The sequence below is a fragment of the Fistularia commersonii genome, chromosome 17 (assembly GCF_037954325.1).
Source record: "Fistularia commersonii isolate RoL2024-O1a breed Wild chromosome 17, RoL_Fcom_v1.0, whole genome shotgun sequence".
Classification (NCBI taxonomy): domain Eukaryota; kingdom Metazoa; phylum Chordata; class Actinopteri; order Syngnathiformes; family Fistulariidae; genus Fistularia; species Fistularia commersonii.
The window spans coordinates 17168170-17178523 of NC_141300.1; the positions used below are offsets into that span (position 1 = coordinate 17168170).

The following is a 10354-nucleotide window of genomic DNA, read 5'->3' on the forward strand; positions in this document are numbered from 1 at the left end:
CTCACCGGGATACAGGCACACTCGGTGGGGGAGGAGGGATGGAGGGATGGAAGGACGGAGGGAGGGCTTCCCCCGCGATCACACCGGGGACTCCATGTGCCCGAGGACCGCGGGAGGGCCCGGTAACCGGGAGCTGTCCGGTGCTGCAAGCGGGATTCCAGCGGTTACAGATGTGGCGGCGGCGGCGGCGGCGGCGGTACGCGCTCCGGACCGGGCTTTCGACGCGGGAGGGGACGGCGATGCGCGGCCGCCCGCCGAAGAAGAGATGAATAAAGATGAGGAGGGGAGGAAGATGAAGAAGAAGAGGAGGAAGGGGAAGCCAGATGGACGCGGTGTCCGTCCGCGCCGAGAGCCATCGCGGACGTCACTCCTCCGCCGCCCTCGCAGCGTCGACGTAAAGAAAACGCTCCGGCGGCCGCGGCGCTCCAAACCTCGGAGTTGCTCGCGATAGCAGCCGACGCGCACGAGAATAATTAGAAAAATATTAAAAGAAATTAAAAAAAAAAAAAAGGACTAAGAAAAACACCGTTTTGAGCAGCTAAATAAAACACTAATAACACATCTGGTTTGTCAATTTTCAATTACTTAGGGAATTTATTCATCGATGCGAACCCACTTTTATGAGCTAATCATTAGCTCATGCTGGCCATTAGCCGCTAATGCCAGTTTGGTATTATCAGCTAATAGCAACTATTAGCCATTACACGCTAATGGCTAATAGTTTATTGAAATTCAAACAAGGACAGTTTTTGTACAATCGTGCACGTCACACTGGCACGCACAACCGCTTTATTTAACCAAACACGTTAACGATACATTACTAACAGCCTTATAAAGTTTCACTTGGACATTAGCGGGCACTGAAGTGACACAAATTAATTTAAAAACTCTCAATGTTAAAAAAATAAAATTACATGGTGGTGCACGTCACGATATGCAGATCCAAACATGGAGAACCTGAACTTTGGTGTGCACCGCAGCCACGATGAGCTGCCAGTTATTATTCCAGCACTAATAAATACAAACAGCATCAAACCTTTAAATTGTATGGTGATGACACCTCGGTATGTTGCCAAGGTGATTTTTGTCGCCACAGTCGTTCACGGACTTATTACATAAAAGCCTTTATGACGAAAGTCATTATGGAAAGTGGCGTCCGACGCCGACGAGGTCATCTGATGACATCATCGCCCGCTAAATTTAATCTAGCGTTACGGCATGACCCTGCTGGCGCCGCGGGAAGCTCTAACCTCAGCGGTGCAACGTCATGGAACGGTTTTATTAATTTAGAATGTGGGTAGTTTTGGAATGTGCCGTCGAACCCGAAACCGATGGAAACACCGCAGAGGTGACCTGCATCTGGCACGCTGACATTTAAAGAATGGCGGCATCTTTCCAGACCCCGTGGCGAAAGGCTACAGACCTCGTAGCGGGGGGGTTGATAAAGATTTATTTTGTATCGATGGGAAGATAAACCTGGAAGAAATCTCTGTTTTTGGCACTATGACAACCGTGAGAAAAGCCGTTGTATTCAAGTCAAACCTGTCGTACTCGCCGCTTTTGGGCCGCCGTCCCTTTAAATAGGCGACTCAAATAACGGGCCAGAAATAACCCAGGGTTCATTTAAAGAAAGGAGGGCATTGCTCTTCCACTCGAGTTCCCACGATTCCATTCATGCCTTCTCCGCATACCAGCCATTCAGAGGTGCCTCGCCAAACCCGGGCCATACCTGGCTCTCATGCAAGGACTTCCTCAGCGGTCCCTAACCTGGAAGCCCCCTCCCCGACCCCCGTAATAACATCAACACACCGGGCTCGGCTCATCTGGGGTCACCGCTGGCTCCCGGGAGGACTTTCAAATTAGCCCTGTCGCTAACATGTTAGCACAACAAAAAACAAAAGAAACGTAAAAAAAAAAAAAAACGCGGGGAAGCGATCACAATGTGGACAAACTGCAATCACAACATTTTTTAGGCCGAGGGAGAGTCGCGCCCACGTGACAGCGTCTCTCTCGGCCGCGGCAAAAGCGGCCGCGAGTTGTTTTGAGGCATCACAATGACTCACGCCGGGAACCTGCGCTGAGTTACCGAGAGCTGGGATTCCACGGGCAGGTAAGGACACGTTTCCCGAACTGATGCTAAAACGGGGCGATGAGCTGCTCGTCTAAATCAGATCACTTTTTAAAGCTACGGCACGTTTTGGTTTTCTTCGGTTCCCTGCGTCTGACACGATAGTGCTCGCTACTTCACACAGACACCGGTGACCAAAAAAAAAAAAAAAAAAAGGAAAATATCCACATCGAGCCTCAGTGTGTTTTTGCATTTTTTTTTGAGAATTCAAAAAATTTTTTTGAGACTTCATGGAGGGATGAAGACCCCACTTGCTCGCTCTCTCTGGAATTTCTGAAATGGGATCGGTGTTATATTAGACATGTATTCAGCTGCTTCACATCATTTCATACATCGAGAGCAACATGGCGACCCCGGACTCCCGAGAGGATGGGGGAACGTTTCCACACCACTGTGCGAGTTTACCCGGGTAGTTTGAATAGTTTGCCACCGGTTGAGGGAACACTACCCTAGCAGGACGGTGACGTTTCCTTTTCTTTGGTTCACAGGATACAGGAGACTCGTCGCAGAGGGAACAAATCTAAAATGATACCAGGTAATGGTTACAAAACTGTACCAAAGACAAGCAATGTAGAAATGAGTGCAAAGGCTTGGGGCGGCACGTCAACCCTCTCCTGAAACGTTGTGTCCGAGCAGTGCACGGAGAGCCGTGTGACGCCCGGGAGGCCTCCTTCTGCATGAATGGCGGGACCTGTTTTAAAATCACCGCCATGAACACGCTCTCGTGCATGTAAGAGACGGACGCACTACGAGTGAAAATAAAGCGCTCTTTCTAATCTCATAACCCCAACCAAGCAAGCGACGATCTTCTTTCTCTCACTTCAGCTGCAGCAACAACTACAAGGGCAGCAGATGCGAGCAGCTCCAGCTCTTCACCGCTTCCAACAACCCTGCGGAGGCGGGGCTGGTCGCAGCCCTGGTGGTCGTCGGCCTGCTCATCTTGGCGCTGCTGGCGGTTATTATCTACTACGTTCACAGGTAGGCGCGTCGCCCGTTTGGGACGGGCGCCCAGAAGATGGCGTGGCCGCACTGACCGACCTGCATGTCTCACACAGGATGCTGAAAATCAAGCAACAGAGTCCGACCGGCGGCCAGCGGGAGTACTGGAGGGTGAAGCCCAGGGTGTGACGGGCGGCTCGGACTTTGCTCCCTACGAGAGGGCGAAATAAGAAAAACAAACATAAAAAAAAAAAAAGAAAATCCCTCCCAGACGTGAGCATCCCGGTGGGCGCGACTAGTCGAAGCAACAGAGGGGGGAAACTGTTTTAGAGCGTAACCGTGATAATGTCCAGGTGAGCTGTGAACTGTGAATCTCTGCAATGACGTCGCTGTTACATTTGTGAAATCACATTTCAATCTCTGCTCTTTGTCTAAAATGTTCTCCGCCGACGAAATTCTAATCCGAAAGACTCGGCTGGTGTCAGGGAACCACTAGGTGTTTTTATGTGCGATGGGTAAATATTTTGTAAATCTGTAAATATATCAAATCATCTCCACTACAAATAGGATCTGACTGTGTGATTTGAGATATTTTATCACCTTAAACCTGAGGCTTTTTCCGTCCGTTATACTTCACCTGGATGACCAGGATGGCTGGGGGTTCGGGGTTGTGTCCATGATTTAATACCCTTTCAACACAAAAACCGGTGCTTTTCAAATTCCAAAAACAATCAGCTGCGGTTTCTCCAAGGTTTTCTCAAGGCTTAAAAACCAAGAAACCCGGGCGTGACATTCGCTGAGGACAAGGTCAGAGCGGTGGCTTCGGTGAAACCCTGCGCCGATATAAAACATCTTCAGTATGAAACGAGTCTTTGTCTTTGATTTGGCACCAACCAGTATTTTCCACAACGCGGGACCAGGAAACACCCAGACGGGCCGGGCGCGGAGCTTTGCGTGGCGTCACGGTTGGAGCCGAGAGCGGAAGCTCCATGCCAACGGATTCCTTCTCGGCATGAAAAAAAAAAATCGCGTTTCCTTCCAGACGAAGGAATCTAAGCTGGATTGTAAAAAACAGGGGACTCGCAAAAACAAAAGTACATTTTTAACAGCCGCACGGGGCCACAGGTGCAGGAAGTTAACAATTCGACGTTTTTCAGAGCAAGTGCAAGAAATGAGGCAGTCTGTGCGATTGGCATCTTCCGGACCCCCTAATATTTTGAACGTTTCTACATTCTGAAAGATAATGTGTTATTTTTGAGGTAGCGATTAAAACGTGATTAACGCCTGATGTCTAAAAAAAAACTGATATTGTAGGTCAACGCGTTGTGAGATGGCGCCCCCTAGTGGCGAAGACTGTCAATGAACTGAAATGTAGAGGTAAAAAAATCATTACGAATATAGATACGTTTCCAGTCCCAAAATATAACTAGGGCATATTCAAACGCTGTCCTTAAAATGACAGAGCTAGAGGGTTGCATGGAGGTTTTCCTTGCGACTCATTGTGTTTCTGTGGGCCGCGGCGGCTGAGAGGAGAAGAACTCACTATCACAGGCCTCTGGCTTTGTCAAATTCCAGTGCGATTTTCAGCGCTGTGCCGTTGAGTCCCACGGACTGCATGTTGGTGAGGATGGCGACCACCACCCCCTGCGGGAGGAGGTTCTGTCCCTGTTGCCGGGCGATCGGGTCCGCCGGCAACACCAGCAGGACGCTGCTCGCTCCGACGGCGCCTCCCGTGTGCGAGGCGTAGTGCCTGCACTTCCTGCACTGCCCGTACTTCTGTCCGCTCTCCACCACCAGCCAGCCCTGGGCGAACCGGCCGTCTTTATCCCAGCCCCCCTCGATCTGCGTGACGGCCGTCCACAGGTCCAGGGACGTCTTGGGCTTGAGGAAGCCCGGCAGGAGGCTCCCGCCGTCCTCCAGCTGGGCGAGCTGGTAGCTGTAGAGCAGGGCGTTGCCGAACAGCAGCAGGTCGCCGGCCGTGGAGAGGAAGCCTCCCCCTGCCCATTTGTAAGAGTTGTCCACGTAAGGACAGTTCACGACCCGTCCCCTCTTGTTGACGTGGTAGAACCTGTGGGGGACGACAACCAGTCGGGTTCTCTGCACCGTCTCACGCCGCGTGGATGCGTCTCGCGACTCGCCGACTCACCTGGAGCGGTGGTAAACCAGGGGCTCGTTCTGGTCGGGGACGGTGTTCAGCATTCCCAGCTCGCGGAACAGGTTGGTCATGACGTCGAGGAAGGGCTGCCCCGCGGCCCGCTCCACCACCGCGCTCAGGAGGGTGAAGGCGTGGGTGGAGTACAGGAAAGTTGTGCCTACATGTCATGACGCATGAAAAAGAAAAAAAAAAAAAAGGTTGTCAAATGATGTAAATCTCACAGGGTCACTATTAACAAAACTACAACTAGATTCTTTCAGCAGTTTCTTCCCAACATGCAATGTTTTCGGCAGGTATATGCAGAGCCTCTGCTATGTCAGGCCATAGTTTTTCCTTCTCCACTTGGTGGTGATACGTTAAGAGTTGACTCGGTCCAAGCCGGGCTGTTCTGCCCTCAGCGCCACCATCCACTCCTCTTTTTGGACGATCCACACCGATCGGGACGTCCATCACCTTTAACATGCAACCATAAATTACGTCTCTGCTGCCGATTATTTGTCAAGATTCTCCGGGTTTCCTTAGTGCTCACCCATTGGTTGTTGATTGTGTTACATCACCGCAAAGACCGAAAGACTTACGATTAAATAAAACATGTCTGACATTGTCTTGAGACCAAGACCTGGAAAAAACTACGCTAAAACAGCTCAGATTACCACCTTGAACTTAACAACCGAGATGAGGGGAGCGCGCCGCCTCTGACTTTCAGTCTTTACGTCTGCGAAGGTGAAAATCTTTAGGTGCGAGCCAAGCATCGGGTGGTTGAAACGCGAGCTGTGAGCTGCTTTACCGGGTTTGAAGATGAGCGGGTCGTCCTTGAAGAGGTCCAAAGCCCTGGTGACGCTGTCGAAGTTATCTTTCAGGTAGTACTCCTCGTGCTCAAACTCCTTCTTCTTCTGGTCCCGGCCGGCCTCCTTGTCTTTGCCGCTCTGCCGGTCGGCGGTTTTGTCCACGTTTGCGGACAGGGCCTTTTCGTCGTCCTTCTCTTTAGCAGGCGGCTTCAAAAGGCGCTTGGCTTTCTCCCTCTTCTCCGTCACCTTGCCGGCGTCCTTCTCGTAATGCCGTATGCCGCTGATGTGGGACAGAATCATTCGGGGGGTTATCGTGACCTAGAATGAAAAATAAAGCGGTCAACCTGGCGCTCATGCGAATGATCCACTTACAGGGATGAAAATAAAAACCTACATCCTCCCCATTGAACTTTTTGTTGGGGAATTCGGGGACGTATTTCTGCACCGGCTCATCCAGATCCAGCTTTCCTTCCTCGCAGAGGCGAGCGGTCGCCGCCGCCGTCAGGGACTTGCTGATGCTGGCGATCCTCATCACCGTGTCCGGCCCGCACGGCACGCGGTTCTCCAGGTCGGCGTAACCCAAGCCTGAAGGCGGGAAAGGGGACATTGGAGAGGACGTGTCATCGTCGCCCACGACCAAAGTTATTGGCGGTTACGTGGGTTGTAATATTTGGTGGTTTCCACTCGTTCGCAGTTTAACACCTGGCGTGTGATTCTGTTTACCTTTTGATAAAAGCTGTGGCATTTCAGAGGAAGGCACGTCAGACACGCCCTATCATTAGTACATTGCAACACACACACACACACACACACACACGTCAGAATATGGCTCAGACTTGGGTTGAATCTTTCATTAGAGGCGATGTGGCAAATGTGAGGCGACAAAAGAGACACGTTGAAACTGCAGAGCTAGAAAGTTTGATGAAACTGAAGCTAGTTTATGTTTCAGTGCTGCCAGATGGTGCCGCGCTGCCGCCTCAGGACGAGACGGTTTCTGGTTCGATTGTGAGAAGGAGCCTTGTTCGTCCTGCTTCTGCGTGGGTTTTCTCCGGTTTCCTCCCACAGTCCAAAAACATGCAGGATGCTTCCTGGAAACCCTGAACTGCCCAGATGTGTGAATGAGAGAGAATGTTTGTTTACGTCTAGATGATGTGTGAGTGATTGTGTCCCTATGTGACCTTTGAATGAGAGGCTGAATGGTTGTCCGACGTGTTAGTGAGAGGGTGAACTGCTGAATGTCTCTCTGTGAGGTGTGAACAAGAAGGGTGAATGGTTGTTTGTTTACAAGACACGTTAGTGAGAGGCTAAATGGTAATATATCGATAAATGACCTGTGAATGATTGGATGTATATCTCTGACATGTGAGTGAAGGAGTTACTGGCTGGATGTCCCGGTAAAAAATGTGAATTGGAGATGAATGATTGTTTGTCGCTATATGACGTGAATGAGATGAGAAGATGAATGGTTGTGTGACTATATGACTTAGGTGTAAGGGTGATTCGTTGTACGTCACTACATGACATGTGAATAAGAGGGTGATAGTTGGATATTTCTAGATAAATGTGAAAGAGAGGGTGAATTATGTTGCCCTGCGATCAACAGCTCTCAGCCGGCGGCAGCTGGATTGCCTGCAGCCCCCTGCGACCCTGCCTGCAGGAGAAGTAGTCTAGATCAGTGTTTCCCAACCGCTGTGCCGCGGCACATTAGCGTGCCGTGAGAGATCATCAGGTGTGCCGTGGAAAAATGCCCACTTTCACCCGATTGGTCCGAAAATTATTTATCCAACGCAAATAATGTGTCTTCCTATGTCTATGTGGGCAGCGTGTCCATTCCATGGCAACGGATAGTGAATTATCTTGTGCATCTGTGTATCAGAGTGATTAGTGACGCTTTGCGTGATACATTTTTAAAATAAAAAGTACTTGTATCTACGTAAACAAACAGGCAGCATTGTTGAAAACTACCAAGACGAGTGAGGAAGCAGTGAAAGCTGCTATAAAGTTGCTGAACTCATTTCTAAATCCAAACAGACACACAACGTAGCAAAACATTAATACTACCTGCCGGCAAAATCATTGGAGAAGAAAAGCTCGGCTCTGGCGTTGATAAAGAAATAGCCAGAATTCTCTCAAATAATACCATTTCCAAACATATTGATGGCATGTCTTCAGACATTGACAAAAGTGCTTGCATGCCACACTGACGTCCTGTCAGAGCTCTTTCAGTCGTAGATTGATACCACCAAGGAGCTCCACTGAACGCCTCAGGAGGTCTTTCCTACCTGAGGCTATCAGACTTTTTAATTCTTCTTCCCTCAGCCGCAGGGAATCTTCAAATCTTTGTACTTAAGACCTTAAAACACTTGATAGCCTTAACCTTGACAATTTATATTTTATTGTATTTCTTATATCTAGAATAAAAGGAAAGGTATTCAAGACAGTGGTGAGACCAGCGATGATGTTTGGACTAGAAACTGTTCCAATGACCAAAAGACAGCAGGCAGAACTAGAGGTGGCAGAGATGAAGATGTTGAGGTTCTCTTTGGGAGTGACCAGGATGGAGAGGATCAGGAATGAGTCTATCAGAGGAACGGCACATGTTAGATGTTTTGGAGAGAAGGTCAGAGAAGCCAGACTGAGATGGTTGGGTCATGGACAGAGGAGGGATAGAGAATATATTGGTAGACGGATGCTGGAATTGGAGCTGCCAGGCAAGAGGTCTGGAGGAAGAGCAAAGAGAAGATTTATGGATGTCGTGAGAGAAGATATGAAGGTAGTTGGTGTGAGAGAGGAGGATCCAGAGAATAGGGTTAGATGGAGAAAGTTGACTCGCTGTGGCGACACCTGACGGGAAAAGCCGAAAGACGAAGAAGAAGAAGATTGTATTTCTTATTCTCCCTCCTTCCTACTATTATCTATTATTGTTATGTTTTTGCTTGAAACTCTGGCACAACAATTTCCTTCGGGATAAATAAAGTTGTTCTCATCTTATCTTATTAGATTTCACACTAAGTAAATTGAGACTACGGTTTCATTCGTTAAAGACTGTTTTTGACATATTTATTTGATGGTGTGCCGTGTGATTTTTCTAATGTTAAATATGTACCGTGGCTCAAAAAAAGGTTGGGAAACACTGGTCTAGATCATGAATGAATGAAGGAATGGATGAATGCATGAATATTTACAGAAGTGCAACAGAACACAGTGAGTTAAAGGCCACGCCTGAGCACCAACCTTCGCACCAGACCTGGACGCCGTCCACCGAGACACCCACCGCCAGGCCCGGAGCCCCGACTTCAGCCTGACGACAGCGAGACACACGCTGAGCACAGAGGAGCCGCGGGCCGGCCGGAGGCCCCGGGGAGCCCCGGGGAGGCGGCGGGGAGAGGACGGGCGAGGACGGGGGGGGACCCCTACCTGTATCCGCCGCACAAGGTCCCGGCTCACTTGAATGGCGGCGCCGTACCGGCTCCCCCTCCGCGGCTTCTCCCCGCCGGGAGCTCCGGTCTCCGGGTCCGGGCGGCAGTGTTGTCCCACGGCGAAGGCGACGGCCGCCCCCGCGCAGCAGAGCCAGACGCGGGACTTCGGCCACGGTCCGGAGGGCCGGTTCGTCCCGCCGGAGTAACGTCTCTGCCGCTGGATGACAACGGCGCGGTTCGCGGACCGCTGTTTGACCCGCTCCTCGGCTCCGGCCGTCGACAGCAGCCACCTTTTGGCACCGAAGCTTTTTAGAAACAAACGCGACATTTTTTTTTTTGGCGGCAATTTCCCCGCTTTTCCCGACCCGTCGCGGCGGCGTGTCGGCCGGCAGTTCTGCTCGCAACAACAACAACAACAAGCTAGGAGTAAAGTGTCGTTTGCGAACGAGTCGACTCTATTAAACAAATCTTTGTACAAAACGAACCGAATCTTCAGCAATGCCCTCTGCTATGCTCATTTCTGCTTTGCGATTTACGTGGTTTAGATATCAATATATCCATTCAATATCAATATATCAATTCTGTATCGATGACTTTCATAAAGTAGCGATACTAATTATTAGATGACGTGTCCAGTGACTACTCACTACTTTTGTGAGCACAAAAGTTCAGGTACAATTGGTGATGGTGTTTATTTTGCAAATTCGTGTTGTTAAGTAAACTCTATTTGTCATTTCACTGAACTATTTTGATTGGGAAAGAAAAAAACCTTCTGGTATTGATTAAGTATGTGTGCCACAAAAGTCATCCGAATGGTGTCGAATCATCAGAGTTGGTATCATCCATCTCCGCTGATCATGCGGCAAGGGGCGGGACTTAATTTTGACAGGCGTACAGTGCGGCCAATCACCTGCGAGGACGGACT

At 49.8% G+C, this 10354-nt stretch overlaps 2 protein-coding genes across 3 annotated transcripts; one reads left to right on the plus strand and one right to left on the minus strand.

Annotated features, from left to right (window-relative positions):
* Nucleotides 1-566: 566 nt before the first annotated feature.
* Nucleotides 567-9959, minus strand: lactb (lactamase, beta). 2 transcript variants are annotated; one of them, XM_086163137.1, is made up of 6 exons: nt 9428-9959; nt 9245-9311; nt 6405-6595; nt 6010-6328; nt 5214-5379; nt 567-5135 (listed from the first exon to the last, which is right to left on the minus strand). In XM_086163137.1, the coding sequence occupies exons 1-6, from the start codon at nt 9755-9757 to the stop codon at nt 4613-4615; spliced, it is 1596 nt and encodes a 531-aa protein (XP_086019263.1). In that variant the 5' UTR covers nt 9758-9959; the 3' UTR covers nt 567-4612. The 2 variants fall into 2 exon arrangements, with proteins under 2 accessions (XP_086019263.1, XP_086019264.1); XM_086163138.1 differs by lacking the exon at nt 9245-9311 and having other exon boundaries at nt 9428-9510.
* On the plus strand, nt 2025-3932 carry nrg4 (neuregulin 4). Its single transcript, XM_086163143.1, has 5 exons — nt 2025-2110; nt 2617-2663; nt 2765-2858; nt 2954-3106; nt 3184-3932. Exons 2-5 carry the CDS (start codon nt 2654-2656, stop codon nt 3254-3256), a joined length of 330 nt encoding a protein of 109 aa, XP_086019269.1. The 5' UTR covers nt 2025-2110; nt 2617-2653; the 3' UTR covers nt 3257-3932.
* Nucleotides 9960-10354: the final 395 nt, after the last annotated feature.

Coding starts and splice junctions, on each gene's coding strand:
- nrg4 (XM_086163143.1), top strand. Junction 2,859..2,953: donor ATGAACACGCTCTCGTGCAT/GTAAGAGACGGA, acceptor CTCTCACTTCAG/CTGCAGCAACAACTACAAGG. Junction 3,107..3,183: donor ATTATCTACTACGTTCACAG/GTAGGCGCGTCG, acceptor TGTCTCACACAG/GATGCTGAAAATCAAGCAAC.
- lactb (XM_086163137.1), bottom strand. CDS start 9,757: ATGTCGCGTTTGTTTCTAAAAAGCTTCGGTGCCAAAAGGTGGCTGCTG. Junction 9,312..9,427: donor ACCTTGTGCGGCGGATACAG/GTAGGGGTCCCC, acceptor CGCTGTCGTCAG/GCTGAAGTCGGGGCTCCGGG. Junction 6,596..9,244: donor CGTCCAGGTCTGGTGCGAAG/GTTGGTGCTCAG, acceptor TCCCGCCTTCAG/GCTTGGGTTACGCCGACCTG.